Raw genomic sequence first — 17386 nt, 5'->3', positions numbered from 1 at the left:
CACTCCTCCTACTTTGGTATCCTCAGCAGATTTGCTGAGGAGGCACTCTGTCCCCTCATCCAGGTCACTGATGAAGAAGTTGAACAAGACTGGACTCAGGACTGGCTCGTGGGGAACTCCACTAACTACAGGCCTCCAACTAGACTCTGCATCGCTTTTGACAACCCTCTGAGCTCTGCCTTTCAGCCACTTCTCAATCCACCTCACTGTCCACTCGTCTAACCCACACTTCCTGAGCTTGCCTAGAAGGATGTTATGGGAGACAGTGTCAAAAGCCTTGCTGAAGTCAAGGTACACAACATCCACTGCTCTGCCCTCATCTACCCAGCCAGTCGTGCCATCATAGAAGGCTATCAGATCGGTTAAGTATGATTTCCCCTTGGTGAATCCATGCTGACTACTCCTGATCACTGTTTTTTCCTCCATATGCTTGGAGGTGACATCCAGAACAAGCTGTTCCATCACCTTTGCAGGGATGGAGGTGAGGCTGACCAGCCTGTAGTTCCCTGGATCACAGCAATATCACGTTCCTCCAGGAAAGAGATGGACAATATGGGCTGAAGGGAAGCTGGAGAAAAGCTACATAATTATGTGTTTGTAAAAAGTGGATCCTCACTGTTCAGCCTTGAGAAAATTGCTCCTTCTTTTTTTTTAAAAAAAGATGAAAAACATTTAAAAAAAATGAAGGCAATCAAAAGGGTCTCCATAATTGGGCAGATGATCTAAACCGGTGGCTTTTGGCTCACTGGCTTGTTTGAAAACTAGTCACTCTCCTTATTCTGATTTGAAGATGAATATTAAAATACCAACTTGGAATGGATATAACATTGTACTAACAAGAGAGATTTTTTTTGGAGAGAGAAGCACCAAGAGCAAACAGCCCTTTAGCTAAAAGTTTACCTCTGAAAGCAAGATTTTAACCAAAGTGCTGTTCAGTTGTCAGGGCAATTGACAGAAGGGTGGTAAGATGCCACAGGAAACATCCTGTAAACATGTATGTTATGATAGACTCCTTCAGAAGGATATCCATTTTGGGTGGCCCAGTTGGAAGATGAAAAAGAGAATTTCTAGATCTCTGGCATTGTACAGCCAAGATAAGAATGCTGGTGAAACCACGAATATCAGAAAAGACCTTATCACCCTGAACAAAACAGTAAAATAAAAAGACTTTACTTCTCAGCATAATTACATAAACCAGATGCTTTTAAGTCCCTGATCTCCTTTGGATACCAACAGAGCAGCTATAGCTAGACAACATGGCTCATTACAAAAACTTGCTTTAAAAACACGCAGTAATTTCCTGTAAGATTCAGCCCACAACTCAAGATTTTAGTTTTAAAATTTGAGACTCAAAGCAAACTAGGATCTGGTTACACACAAGAAACTATTCCTCTATTATATACTATCACAGGAGTAACCTGTTCAAACTATACTCCTCTGTAAAAAGGTGATACGGTCAAAGCACGCCATTTCTCATGCAGGGTCCAACACTCTAAAATTTACTTCTGGTCTACATTTATCAGAATCTAGATTTTTTTTTTCATCTGTGATGCACTGCAAAGTTCATCACTATTGAAAACCTATGGCAAACAAATATACACAGCTATACACAGGTTTTTACCACAGAAGAGATTGTGTCCTGAAAAGCAACTCAAATCTTTGGGTACTGGTGATGAGCAAATAAAACTGAAACCTAGACATTTCTGGTGATTATGCCACAAAGGGAGCATATTATTAGCAAATAAGGAAAACCTCAGAAGAGTAGGAAAGTCCTTGTGCAATAAACTTCATGCGTCCAGGCTTGTTGCCTGGACTAGAAATGGGTTTTCAAAAAGGCTATATATCTTGGTTTATCATTGTTTGTAATTTAAAATAGTTTCAGGGAGTAGAAAGCCTAGCCATTCATTAATGCTCAAATTCTATGTTTTTAAATGCAACAAAAAGTAAGAAAGGTCAGTCTCAAAATACAGCACTTTAAGATCAAAATATGCTGATAGTTACAATCAAGAAGCCGTATGGAATTCAGTGAAATTACAGGGATGCACTCAAAGCAAAATTTGGCCTTGTAAATAGAAACAAATTGAGCCATTTGCAATACACTCTGGCCAAAACTATGAAATTGAAGCTCAATGAAATAAAAATCACAATAGCTTTGAGTATACACTGTGGAGTGCATGAAACAGCACTAGAATACTTGGATATCAATTATAAAAATATTACTAGCTATACACATATTCAAGATGTTTTTGATTTTTTTTAACTAACTCTGATGCAAATCTGATTAGGCTTCTGTCACACAAACAGGTTATGTAAATTTTTTAATTTTGCCTTTTTAGTATCTATAAAAAGATAGCTTCCTCATTTACCCAGTTTCTCATTGTTTAACATCAGCTGACATTTTTAAGTGACACTGTAGGCTCTGCATCATTTCAAATTTGCAATCTCTATGAAAACTTAAAATACATCAAATAGAAAAAAATAGAAAGTTTAGGTCCTAAGAAGAAAAAAAAAAAAGAAGCACCACATTTGTTCTGAATTATATCCAAACTGAAATGTGTTTTTTCCTGTTTGAACAAATTGTATTTCATTTGCCAAAAATATTTTGAAATAAAGTTATCCATAAGAGAAAGCACTGTGATACTTACACTTAGTAAGCAAAACACAGTATATTAAGTAACTAGGATGTGAGGTGAAAGTCAGGTTTCAGAGTTCTGTTGTAAACTGTATTACAAATGATCTATAGAAATAGCTATAAAAGTGATACCACAGCAATGGTGAGAGTTAATTCAAGTTTCTAAAGAGCTTTGCAGTTCAAGTATAGCTTAAACTACCAAAGTGAAAAATCAGCTCTAGAAAGCATAATATACTTACGGTTACTATCAAATTATAACCATACTAACTAATGGAATGTTAACAAATGAGCCATAAAGCACTAAAAAACACCCGTTACAGTGAATACATCGTAATTACTGGGTTTTGAATAAGAAAATGCACATCAAAATAGTCCATAATATTAAAATAATATTTCTAATAACTACTACACATATACAGAAACACAGGAACCATATTTTACATTGGATTTTTACAAAAAACAGGTGTTTACATATTGAATAATCTAGATTACTTTAGCTATTGTCAGGTTTAATCTCTTCCACATTCTTATATCTAGAGAGTTCTCTATGAAAAAAGGGTATCATTTCTGTTTGTTTCAACTATGCAAAAGTAAAGGCAAAAGGAGAAGCCAAGTTTCACTTATTCAGCCAAACGCAGTACAGTGAGATAAAATGTTTCAGGTAATCAGATTTTTGGTTTTGCTCACACAAACTTAAGAAACCTTAGATCTGTTTTGCACTTTCAACATAACAAAGTTCAGAAAGGGTTGCACCAACAGATCGTATTATAGAAACACAGCAGAACGTAACTGCTTCTGCAGTGATACTCAGTTAAGTTGGGTCATGTTGCATTGGAGAGCTCCATGCAAAGGTAGGCCTGAAAAACACAGACACACTTAGGCTATGCAGATCAGAGAAAAGTACAGCCACAGTTGTGCCACACTACACCTGAGATAAGAATCCTACAGGACCAAACTTGCCCTCACAGATACAGCTGTAACACCTCCCCCTCATTCTCAGAGATAACTTGCAATCTATTCTAATCCAAAGAAATCATAGTTGACTATGCAGTGGTATGTACTGGAAAAAACATCTCCAAGCTCAAGTAGACATAGTTGTTACAAAAACAACTGGTTTAGGGTTTAGACTTGAGGAAGTCTGGCTATGATATGTGACAACACGCAAAATTTTTGCTTTAGACTTTCTATGCCTATAGGTAGCAAATTCTTTAATGCTATGATCGCCAACATCTTCACCACTAGGAAGAACAAAGTACATTCAATTTCTCTCACATCCTCTAACAAGAAAGCAGATTGTAAAGAAACTGAGCAGTGTTAAGATGTCAGCGTCCCAGACAAATGCTGGGAGTTGTACCTATCAGGATTTAAGGGATTCCAGTCAGAAATAAAGAAATCCACATTCTGTCATGGTGCAGACATAACTATTTGATGAGAAGTGCCAAAGTTAATGAAATAAAGAACAGATTTTTTTCAGCTAAACGCAAGCCCAAATCTCTACGCATTAGTATGACCATCTCCCTATCAGGGCAATAAAACCCTCAGCTTGAAAGGAACAAAATTTTCTTTGCTTACTGGAAGAGCTTCTCCTACTAATCAGCTGTAAAGATACAGCTTTCAATAAGGCTTTTTTCTGTGGTTGTTTATATGACAAACATTAAATATGTTAGAATTAACAGATCTTTATGTTCATTTACACCATTTTTGTTGGCTCATGAGGTAAAAATAGTAATATTTAAAAGCAAAAATTTTAAGTTCATAACTGGTACGGAAACCAAGTAACCCTTAATAAAAAGTGTCTGATTTCTCTGCCAGCTAGAAAACAATCAAGCCCTCATGCTAGCATTAAAGTCATCCAATTTCAGCCGACACCTTTGATCTGTTTCAGTGTTCTGTTACTAATCTACCGCTGACGAAGAAATATGCAAAGTGCAGAAACTACAATGAACAACAGAACTCTGTCCTATCTAGACAGATACATTACAGAATAGTATCGGTCACAAAAAAGTGAATCAATTCTCAATCTCTTAATATACAAAATCGTGAACTTTAAGAGCAAAATAAGCCTACTGCTTTCTGCTTACCTGATACGGAACAATACTGCCATGAGCTGTTCCCCAGCGCTTTGCTTCGATTTTGCAATTAAGATAATTAGCTGCTACATGAGTAAGACATGCAACCTGGAAACAAGAAAAAAAGTACAAGTATTCAGCAAAGTTCAACCTTCACTGACAACTTCGTTGATATTTTTGTATATACATGGAAGTTAAAATATTTATGTCACAAAACTATCATTTATATATTGCCTGCTTTTGTATACAATGAATTTGTGGGGTAGAACTCACATTTCCTGAATTTCAATCCCATGCTTAAATCACAAAGACTTTCTCTCAGACACTAGATTATCTTTCTGCTTTTCCCTATCCTTTTCACTATACATATCCAAACTATGGAAAATATTTCAGAATTCCTCAGCTTTTCAAATGATCTGTAATATTAATGAAGTGGTAGCCCTCATTTGCCATTAAAATAAGAAGAGATTTATCAAGTTATTAGTCAGAGACAAAATTGGAAAAGATTAATTTTGTGAAAATTACAGCATGCTAAATTTAGTAACTATAATCTGAAGGGGGTAAATATGAAAGTAATCTAGATTTTGTAACAACAATAATATATCTTAGGAAAAAGAAGTTAACATTCACAATGCAGTAATGCATGAAAAATCAGAGGTTCTGTTATAATCCATGGCAGATTTTTTTTATTATTATTATTTGTTTGGGAGAATGCAGTTTGTGACTCTACTTTCTTGAGGCCAAGTAATACATTAAATCATTACGTTTCCCACAACAGGTTTTCATCATTCATCAGAGAAAATGTGTTTTATGCTATCTTTAAACTAGCTGTGACAGCAAGAGCAACCATAAGTTTGCTCAAACAACAGGCCATGACATTTCCTCCCCCAAAAAATGTTTCTTTTTCTTTTTTTAAAAATTTCTCCCTCAGAAAGGAGAAATTAGGTATGCATTTCAAGGCATTTGTGCTATTTTTGTCTATGTTCTGATTACTGCCATGTCTTTGCAAGCATCTAGATATAGCACGTTTGCCAGATGCAAAAAAAGTAGACAGGCTGCAAGTGCATAAGTCTAATCTACATTAAAACATGTAATAATTAATTCAGATTCCACTGAATTACATGAATTACATCAAAATTTCTAGAAAAAAAAGATGCTATTTCATCTTCTTTTCCTTTCCCCATATATCCTGAAAAGGCAGTATGAATGTGTCACTTGCACACGCAAAACAAATATTTAACTGTAAGTCATGGATACCGTGATTTAGTCCAGCAGAAAAACTAGGAAAATACAGAACAAACAAGAATTTAACCACTGCAAAAAAAACCCTGCCTATCCATATACACTAACTACAATATGTAGCACCACATTCCTGTGCGCAGTCCAAAAAATACTTTGTATTTTGATTTCAGTTGCAGCTTATTGTGTGTCAGTATCACCTCATTCAGCTAAAATATTAACATTTCATCTGTATTTCTGTATGAGATCCCCTGGAAAATCTCATGATTAGGGAAATGGATTTGGGAAGTATATAGATGGGACTTCTTCCTGTTGGTTCACTACTTTCTCAGCAGCACAGAATGAAATGCACCATGATTACAGATAGAATTTAATGAGTCATAAAAGTATGTTCCATATAATTTATGAATAATAGATATCCTAGTCTCACTGTTCATACAATTTTTCAATTTGGGATCACAGTGCATACTATTACTGCATCTACCACAGCAAACGGCTATGAAATTATGATGGATTTGTTACCATGTTAATGGCTAGATATTGTTCTATGTTGTTTAACATTAGACAGCTACTGTGTTCCACACAAATTTTACTAATAAGTGGGATGCATATAGTACAACAGACTTTTACACATAAAGACACAAAAACGCCTTAACTAAACATATGCATTTAACTTTTCACAGTTCTGGAAGGAAACGTTACACCAATCTTAACTCTAAGAAGGACATGCTGAATTAAAACCTAGTGAAATAAAAATCTTTATATATTGTTACTGAGCACAAGAGAACCAAGATTTCATTCCACTTGTTTGTTTGTATTCTACGCAGTTGAGAACAGAACCATGCATTTCATCTTCTAGCCTTAAATTTTTTCAGTAGTTTTCCAAATTGTGTCATCCTCATCGATGAGATGAATATTATTTCTTTAACACTGAAAAAACACAGGTATAGATTTCTCCAAAGCACTTGTACATAGCACAAAAGGAAAAAAATAATATTCAGTAGAGTATTATTTTTATTATTATTATTTAGATCTTGAGTTAGATCATTGAAATTCCACCGTCTCAGCAGCAATAGACAGCAAATGCCAGAGAAGTCAGAAGTTTAGTAAAGACTGAGCATTCCTGGAACTAGAAGCTGCCTAAACTACATCAAGGTTTCAGTTCAACGTGGTATTTAGTCTGTAGCATGACTCCATTTCATCCACTGTGCTGATCATTTGCTTAAATACACACACTTATGCAACCTGCTGAAACTCTTTTATTTACCATTAGTTTCTTGATAAAGCATGAAGAAAAAAGCTGTCAGTTGCATTTGACTTTCTTCTCCAAGCTGAGCATCTTATTGATAAAGTCAAATCAGCCAGCAAAACACTATTACTATTATACAAATAAATTTTTGTTGACTACATCTAAGAAAGTATTTCAGTGCTTTGTGTTTTATGCATCAACTCACTTAGCTGAGTGAACTCTTTGTCAATTTTCCCCTTTATTAATAACTCTCCAATGAATTCAGACTTGAAGACTTTATTCTAGTTCCCGTGTACCATGAAACAGTTAAAGATAGCCCCAGAACTACCTTGTATTTTTTCTCTCCCTTTCTGAATCAGGGAGATTTCATTCTCTTTGCTTTCGCACGAAAGACACAATTTACAAAATATTGCAGTATGTCAAAACAAAAATAGGGCACAACTTTATTACAGATACAGTTAACTGTTTTTAAATCTATATTTAAAACTGCTTTCTTGAAACTATATCGACCCATTTCTTTTCTACTTTAATTAAGAACAAATCCATAAAAGTAACCTTTGCACTTGTAACATTAAAGCAGATGTAATACAATGATACAGACATCTTCGTATTCAGTTGCTTGCACACACAGATCTATCTACTGTAAATGTTTATTATCAAGTGTCTACAGATAAGCAATTCTTTATTTCACATCAATAAAGGGAACACACACCTTAACATTCCTTTGTGATATTACAGTTGATGGCCAAATCAAGTATTTGCTTTAAAAATCTATCTAAACTAGAACAAAGACAGAGTTGCATTAAGATCTGAAAAATTATGCTCAACTTATGACAGAAGCAGAAAGATGAGGAAACAAGATATTAAATGCCAGAGGTGAGCAGACAAAGAAAGGAGACGTAATTTCAAAAGATTCTTTTCAAGACAGTACATCAAACATAATTTATTTCAATGAATTCACTGACTCAATCAATCATTTATGTGCAAGCTCAACAAGTGTATATGAATAACAAAATGAGACAGATAAGTGGAAAGAGGAGAAAATAACATTTTAATTAGATTCTTTACTTTCTTCTCCCTCCAATTTTGTGTCTGTTTTACTGTCGTGTATCCTAACTAGGCTTTGACTCTTATACAAATTATTTTATACTTTTTACTCATTTTTTGTTCACTTTTTCTTAAAGTAGGCACCTATGCTATCTTTTAAAAGCTTTGAGACACAAACATATTATTGCAGGACAGTGCAGCACAAATAACTCTTTACAATATACAATGGAACTAGTAACCTAAATATTAATTTGAACTTAGTAGAAAAAATCATCCTGAACTATTTCAGTGCTTTATATTGTGCAAAGGCCAATAACCTTTCAATTACACCTTTTCTGTACTTATGATGTTCTATGAAAAGAAAACTTTATGTTCAAAGTTTTTGTATATAAATCCACAATCCTAATCTGTTGTAAATTAACAAAGCTTTCTTAAAATCACTGATTCTATGCTGGCATATATCCGATGACAATCTGATTTTACACGTCTACACCCTTTTCATGCTGCAATAAATACATTTTGATGCCATAAATCAACACAAGTTTGATTTTAATTTTACTTTGAACAACAATGAACAGTTAGCTCCATCTTTCCCTCTTTTTCCATATTTTTATTGAAGCTGTTTCTGTGTGCAGGTACATGGGGAGATCCTTGGCTGTTGATTTGGAGGAGGAAAGAGGGGTGTCTTAAAGAAAAAAGAGAAGATATCTTTTATCTCTAACAACAAAACTAGTTATTTTAGAATATCCTCTTCCAGTTGAAGTCTGAGCAAATTTAATGAGAGTAGAATTAAATCCTTAACAATCTACTGCTTCTACAAGCAGTGTGCATGTTTTATGCTATGTCATGAGCATTGCTCCAGCTGGCTCAGGACACGGCATCGTGCCACAGTGACAAGCGCTAGTCTACCATTTTTTAAGCAGGCATCCAGATTTCAAATTCCTGCAAGAATTAGCTGGGCAGCAGGAGCCACAGACTTCCACGGAGGCACAGAAGCTGCCACAGCTCAAGGCAGCTCACCCCCTAGGAGCTCAGCAGGAAGCCACCGCCTCCCGGAAAGCCATCAGCATGTGCTTATTCCTGGGCACCTAGTGGACTCCTACCTAGCCTCGAGGTCAGCACTCAGCAGTAGCTACAAAACCGAGACACGCCAGGCCCCCAGGCAAGGCAGACGGCCACCCACCATACGCAGCAAGGTCACTGCTCGGAGAGGAGCAAGGTTTTGTGAATTCATCAGCAATATCCTACACCTGTGAAGGGTCTGAGCTTCTACCGGATTCAGAAACACTGCCATACTGCCCCACTGCCCCCTTCCTGCACACTTTTCTCCCTCCAACAGCCAGTAACCCCAGAGCTGTTTTTAGCCTATGCTCTGCAGTCCAGCAAATTCCATGAGTAGCTTTGAAGATGTCTGCAAAAGCTACCTAGGAAAGCAAAACTACTAACAAGCAGGCCTAGGCTTGCTGTTATAGAGCCTACGCTCCTTTTGGATAGTGGCTGTGATCACATTATGAACACTGCACTCTGGGGAAAAAGTGCTCTTCTTCCCAGTGATACTGGTTTCTTGTAATGTGAACTTCCAGGAAGTGCTCACTAATTCAACCTTCACAAAATAAAACTTTTGGCATTCAAGCATGTAACAAATGGTGAAATTCCAGCCACAAATACAATCTTCTCAAGATAAAAATAACCCTTAATGATAAATAACTGCAAGCGTAGAACAAGTCTCATATTAGATCCTGTTTTAGGGCAATAAAAACATCAGACATTTAAGTAGGTATCCAACTCTGTGCCAGTAATTGTATGCATGCAATGAGGCTGAAGTTTGCCACGTAATCAAAATATTTGTCTAAATTCTGCCTTATACAGATAACAGAATACAGTAAATCACACATTCACAGGAAAAATGCATGAAGAAGTACTAAATAACAAAAAAAAACATGCAATGAGAAAAACAAAGGTGTTTGAAAGCAGTATCTTAAAGACAAATTCTGAGAGAAAGAAAACTAGAGAAAAATACTTTGCCCCAGTGTGTAATAATGTAGTTTTTTTGCACATGAAAGTGATGCATGAAAAGAACTTCTGTTTTAAAAAAAAAATTTAGACGATACAGACACACTGAACCATCTTCAAACAGACATAAGGCATCTGCATAACAGGAACTCTTAACTAATTAGAGGGAGTTCAGTGGACTAAAACAATGACAAAAAATAAAAATAACAAAGCTAATCCATGAGTGATATTTCTTTCCATTAGCTATTTTCAGAAGACAGAGCCTTCCATGCTTTTACAACTTTAGCATCCAGGATGGAGACCATCTCTGGAGTAAGATTCAAGTATGATTAATAATAGTAAAGACTTGATGGAACTAACAAGATGTAGAACTAGAAATCTCAAAAATATACTTTATTCAGCCTACAGTTCCATGAGAAAGTGAATAGCAAGTGGACTTCTATGTCCTTGGTTTCTATTTAAAAAAAAGCCAGGGGGGGAGGGGGGACTTCAGATGAATTTTAAGTGAAAGATCATTAAAAATACCTGACTGGGTAGCCTATTAGACAACACTGTCATGAAACAGTAAATAAAGTGATTTCCTCTAAATGAGCTCTGGTTGAAGAGAGCAACTTAGTTTTAAATGAAGAATCAATCTTTTTTTTTTTATGAAAATAATTCTAAAAAGCTTTTTTCTGAAGGCACAAATACATTACTTCAAAATATTGAAAAATCTCTGTTTCAGTGAATTTCATAGAGTTTAATTTAATAACCCAGTATTCTGGGATAAGCACCTTAAAGGAATTAGTGACTCCAAAAAACAAACAAAAAAAAATCCAGAAAATCATATTAAAGAGAATATTAAAGTTCAAAAAAAACCCAAGAATTCCAAATTTTAGAAAGTTACCTGTACACTCTGTGTAAAATCTTGGGACAGTTCATTTACATACAAGTTTTAATCACATGGTCACATACTACTTTTCTAAATAAACTTCTGACTCATATAATTAGTTGATTCTTATTTAATATTTAGTTTTAATTTCTTATTGAATACATGGCCCAAATACTCCATCAAGTTTCCTAAAGAGACCCTATTAGCCTTGACACACTCAATATATGTCATACTCAGCGCACCTGTGGCCACAGCGTTCCTTTCAAAAGGGACCTCCTTCAAACAAGGGTGACTCATCTACCAAATTTCAGACTTCTCCAAAGAACTGTAAAAATTGTAAAATATTTTGTAAAATATAACAAATATTTTTTAAAAAAAACAAAATATTTTCTCATAAGTGGCTCCTGGAAATAGATTAATCCTTTTAAACTTAACTTTTGACACAAATCAGGTTTTGGCAACTACATGACATGAAAAATCCAGTCAAAACAGTTAAAAGCTTGGCAAAACTATAATCAAACAAAACCAGGCTCTGATAACAAGCATTATCAGACAACCTTAACTATAAATGACACTCTACAATCACTTCCTCTAGTCTCTATCTTCTGTGAAGAAAGAAAATACGTTTGCTAAAATATTAAATACATTATGCTATGCATTTTTTTACAGCTTTATCAAGTCCAGGCAAAATTTAATGTCAGAACATTTTTGTCTTCTGTATTTTATATATTTTTTTAATATTATAGCATGCATTATTCCCAAATTATAGCCTTTCCCATTAAGAATCTATGCATTTAATATGAACTACAATTTAAAACATGTCTTTTTTGAATTATTTTAATGATGTCCGGTTGTATTCAACAGACTGTTTACAAAACAACACAGACGAGGTTAGATGAGGCTATTAGAGTGGCTTCTAAACATGCAAAGAACTCCAAGCGGACTAATAAAGCAAAGAAAAATTTAAGCTTGGAAAGTGTAGCTAAATTTGACAGCTCAGAATTAAAAGAGCAAAATATGCAAATAAAATCCAGACAACATTTTTGCTCTCATAAAAAAATTGATTATCGGCGAAAACAAGCACTAAAAGAACTACATTTTTTTCGTATCATTTGTAATACAGTAGTATTAGAATAATAGCATATAGAGGCTCCAAATTGGGATATTACATATACTTTGCAAAGGATTCTTTCATTTTATTGAATAAATAAAGACGCTTTTCCATGCAAAGCTGACAAAATTCAAAATATGTTGTATTAAGGCACTTTTCATTTTTGATCTTATGGTTAGAGACAATGCCATTTACAATGAAAATACACATGCACCTAAGTATTTACTGCACTACTTTGTCTCCACATTTCTTATCATCATTAACATTTGCATAAGAAAGGATCTTTAAGAGAGTTTGTCTGCTCCTGATAAAAATAATTATCTCCTTCTCTTCAGAGTATTATAACGCCCTCAAAATAATAACAACATCAGTAGGTTGTTCTGTAGCAGTGCAAATAGGTAGATTTTCAGATTTATTTGCTACATAGGTAGGCACCTACTGAAATGAGCCATGCTTATTTAGTTGGGTGGGAAATGTGAAAATATTCCACTACTCCTATCAAAGCCCAGTCTCCACAGGTCATAACAACAGTCGGAGCAGTAACAAAGCCAGAGCTTTCAGGGCAGCTAGGTTTTATTCAGTGCCTTGTTCAAACTAGCCCAGAATACATCTACACAACATTATCTAAAATACTTGCAGATAAAGAGAGTCATTTCTACAAGAAAACTCTCACTATCGCACATATTAAATAAGCTTAATGTAGAAGCGGTAGAAAATACTAGGAAAGATATCCTCAAATTAATCAACAGTGGATCATGAAGATAGTGATCACAAGCATCCTGGCTTGTACAGTAAACATAGCTTTTTGTCACATGACTTCCCCTTACAGAAGAATTAATAAACCAGTCCATAACTATTAATCTCCTTTACTAGAAAATAACCACTTACTGTAGGAAAATGGCTAAAGAGATTAAGAAGGAAATATATAGACAGAATTTCTACACAGCAGGTGGTTATGTCAAGGAGGGTAGTAGATTTTGATGAAGCAGGTGATCTTTTTGCATGACTTTAGGAGATGAACTCCATCAAACAGCAAAAGATAGCTTTATTTCAACAGAAACACCTTTTACAAAAGTCCTACAAAAGACCTTTAAAGAGCAAACTTTGCTTTCAACTGCTTTGGTGTAGGCTCCAGGAATAAACTCTTGTTCCACACACAGAAATAGAGGGAACAAGGCAGTAAGAGAAGTCATATATCGTATCATCTTGTTAGAAGTATGCTGACATTAGTTATAACACTAAAAGATCTTTGAAAACTGCCCATTAAACACTTTTATGCTAATACACTACAGAGACAGCACAAGAAACAAACCCTGCAAGTGAATGAAATGCTTTGAAACACATACTGTTCCAAGCATGAGATTATATTTCTATACCTCTGCAGCATTAATAAACACCCACCATTCAGGCATCCATACTGTTTTTTTGAGCACTTTAATATTGTCTACAGCACAAATGTAGTTAATCTACTGAGCTGCTGAACAGCATACATGTCAAAAAAGTGGTCCAAGGTTCTTTGTGATTTGAGAAAAAATGGTATTACCAACACGTCTGGAGTCAAAAACCGGCACTTTTGGCTGGTAATACATTTTGAATAGTCACGAATTTGTATGTGAGTCTCTGAAAAAAGGATTTTTTTTTCCTTAGCAGAGCTAGAGACATATTTCAATAGTACCTCAGAAATCAAAATGTTCTATTATAGGGTAAACTTGAATTAAGTTACAAAATAATTGTACATAATTTTCAGAGAAAGATAGTTATTAATACTCATTTCACAGACAACAAAGCAATTTTACAAATAACCGAATTCTGCCACTTACGTATGTTTTTAAAGTCCTAAAACAGATGCTGAACACTTATAAAACTTTCACCAAAACATAATTCATAACTAATCATGGGCTGCAAAGGGTTTGCAATTTAATTGATGAGCTGGAAACAGTACAGTATAGAATAAAACAAATATGCAACAACACAGAGTCATGGCAGCATTATTCCATCAGACTAAAGAAGTCATTAGTCCAAATCTGCTTCAGCATCATACTTTACTTCATTTTTTTTTAATCTATGGAGAAATTATAATAAGAGCTATTTGAGACTATCGAATCAATCACTGTTCCAGCCTTAGCTAGCATTCCATCAGCATCTGCAAAAGCAACAAACTTGCTAAGGTTTACTAGACTTCCAGAGCTTCAACACATGAAAATTTGTTACTGTACTTACTTAAAATTCTCTGTGACATAATATTGAAATCTCTTCCATCGAGTTACAGCCCTTTCTCTCACTTTTTATACATAAACTAAATAGTGCAAAAAATGTTGAAAGCCCTATCCAGTTGACGGATCTAGAGAAGAACTTCCAAAGACTTCAAGAGAGTTTAGAGAGAGGTCAGCTTTAGGGCTACGCTAAAAGTGCTTATTCTGCTACTGGTTGCTTAAATAATTGCCACTTCTTTTGAAGTACTTAGGTTATCCTTTTTCTCCAAACCTTTCGCATGATCCTGAAATATGATCCAGTGGTAATAAAGTACAATAAACATCTTGATTCCATTTCCAGAATTGCACCCATATTCGAAGTCATCTAAATAATAAACTCATTAGAACAAATGTCTTCTTTTGTTTTCAAACCCTCTCCTTACCCACTCCAGATAGCTCTTTTCTTTCTATGAATTAAAAGGGCATATTTTTTCCTCTTTCCTTCCAAGTCTTTCCCTAATTGATGACAGAAGTAGCTCAACACAGGAAAATGAAGTTGTAACACATTCAGGCTTAGTTTCATTAGCATGAGAAACAATAGTAGCAAAGACAAAAAGGTAGAAGCTTTACTGTCAGCTAGTTGCTAAAGAAGAAATTCCCTTTGGAATCTGGGGACATACTCTTCCTTGTGTTCACTGAAGGCCACTAAACCCAAGATCCAATTGGCATATGGTCTACCAATGACTTTTTGCAAAACTAATCATTAAAAATCACAACTCATACTCCACAGAAGCCAATACTAAATTGAGTTGCTGTTTCTGGTCCTGGGCTACTTCACTAAAATTCTGGGTGCTTAAAACCATGAAGGATAAATTCTGTTCTTAGTTATACTAATGTTCTCAATGGAAAATATCAAGACTAATAGTCACAAGATTGTTTAGTACATAATTAATATTTTAAAAGACATTCAAGTTAATTTACCAGTTATTATCTTACTATATCAGAGCTTTGCAGTGAAAAAGACATGTCTGCATGTAGTGTAAATATATATTTTTTTTAACAAGAGAGAGTAAGATTGAAGTGTTTTGCAAAGGTGATGCTTTATAAGCTTGAAAAAATAACTCATTCAAACCACAGCCAGAACAAGGTAACTGTGAAACACTCCTACTGACTGTCACCCAAGCTCACCAGCAACAACTTCTGAAAAGGCAGATTTACATTCTATATTCAGCAAGTTCACAGCTCTCAGTTACCAAACAGAGGAGCAACCAGCTATAGTCAAGATACCTCAGTAGTACCTGAATTCCAAGACTGATAGTTCTCACACAACTTACTACTCTCTTAACTGCTCAGGAATCCTATGATACCACATATGTCCTACTGACGCTACTAGAAACATCTTAAATAGATGAGCATTAAACTTCATCATCTATGGTTGAAAGTAAACCAGAAATTAAAATCTAATAGTTTCTAAATCTCATCATTAAACCAATAAACTAACTGCCAAATTAAAGCACAAAGATGGGGTATGGAAAATAACTTAAATCCAATTTTGAGGTTTTTCTAGGTGACTTCAAAATCATGAGAAAATACAGGGCTTCCTATAGCAAATATAAACTAAAATATAGTAATAAGAAGCAGAAAAGTGGCTGATGAACAATCATATAATACAAACAATATTAACCACATCATCCTGTCTGAAAAAAAGACATTACAAAATCATAAAAATGTTAAATGCACAATACTTCTTGCAGATTTTCAATCCAAAACAAACCAACTTATTACAGTATTTGTTGTAGTCTGGTTGTAATTAAATACAGGAAGGATATTAAAACTTCCAAGAGAATTTTTTTTTAAGCCACAACAGAAGAATAAGCACAATTGCATAATTGGAACCAAATCCAAAACCCACTTCCTTCTTATTTACTAGCATCATCTAAAGGACACTATTTAGATGCTGACGCTGAAAGGTCTGGAGCAGACAACTGTAAATCATCTAAAAGCAAAAAATTTCAAAGGAATTGTATGACATGGGTTAAAAGTTTATAGATGTGAGATATAGAAAGTTAGTGTTCACTGCAAAACCACATCCTAGTGGCCACTGTATCTCTGTTCAATAAAATCTTAGAATTCTATTTTGTTGTGGGAAAGAAATCCTCTTCAGTAATAATAAGCTGTTATAGGGCTATACGGCAAAATGTCTGATACGTAAAATTTGAAAGAGATGTCTTTGAAAGATATTCTAAAAATAGCGTTATAGAAAATGGATTTTCACTTATCAGATACTTATTCTGCACAGAATGATTAACTAGTAAACAAACCTCCCGTCAGTGTGGTATTTCTTTAAAAAGCATTCAGATCTTTTTCACTGGCCGTTGAATTCAGTTCGATGCTCTTTGCCACAATTAGCAGCTTATCTGTGCAGGAAATTAGAATCAAAAGCATCACCTGTACCAAAAAAAATTCTTGTGCATCTCCACAAGGCATGATGAAAAGTGGTAGCACAGATACAGATGGAAATGTACATGCTAGCTTTTTTGATATAAAAAGAAGAAATGTTTTTAGGGACTTCCACCATTTAAGTACTTTAACAACGGACTTTTTGTTTGTTCGTTTACTTTTGTTTGGTTGGGTTTTTTTTGATATGGTCAAAGTCATCAATATTGCCTCATGAAGATATGCTGTAAGCCTAGTGAAGGGATGGATGAAAGGTGTTAAGCATACTGCTATATTAGCTCAGTGCAAGAAATCCTGAGAGAAGACAATATAAGTCCCTATTGTCATAACACTATTAATAGGAGGATAGGTCAATAATGCTTTTGCTCTACATGTAGAAAAAAGGATTCCTTCTTTCTCATTATAAAATTACTACACTCCAGTGAGAGTCACAATGGAGAAAAACTTACAATAAATTTCTCTGCTATCTAGATTCTACCATTTATCAACAGCAACAAGAATCTAAC

General features: G+C 34.8%; 1 protein-coding gene across 1 annotated transcript in view; it reads right to left on the bottom strand.

Annotated features, from left to right (window-relative positions):
* SUGCT (succinyl-CoA:glutarate-CoA transferase) overlaps nucleotides 1–17386 on the bottom strand; it is a 332933-nt gene that overhangs the window by 262606 nt on the left and 52941 nt on the right. Inside the window, exon 9 of the mRNA XM_062567916.1 lies at nucleotides 4714–4809. Coding sequence (XP_062423900.1) covers nucleotides 4714–4809 — 96 coding nt within the window. The remainder of the gene's footprint in view (nucleotides 1–4713; nucleotides 4810–17386) is intronic.

The sequence above is a fragment of the Rhea pennata genome, chromosome 2 (genome assembly GCF_028389875.1).
Source record: "Rhea pennata isolate bPtePen1 chromosome 2, bPtePen1.pri, whole genome shotgun sequence".
Taxonomy (NCBI): domain Eukaryota; kingdom Metazoa; phylum Chordata; class Aves; order Rheiformes; family Rheidae; genus Rhea; species Rhea pennata.
The sequence above is the reverse complement of the archived record's forward strand: the minus strand, read 5'-3'. Positions and strand labels throughout refer to the sequence as shown.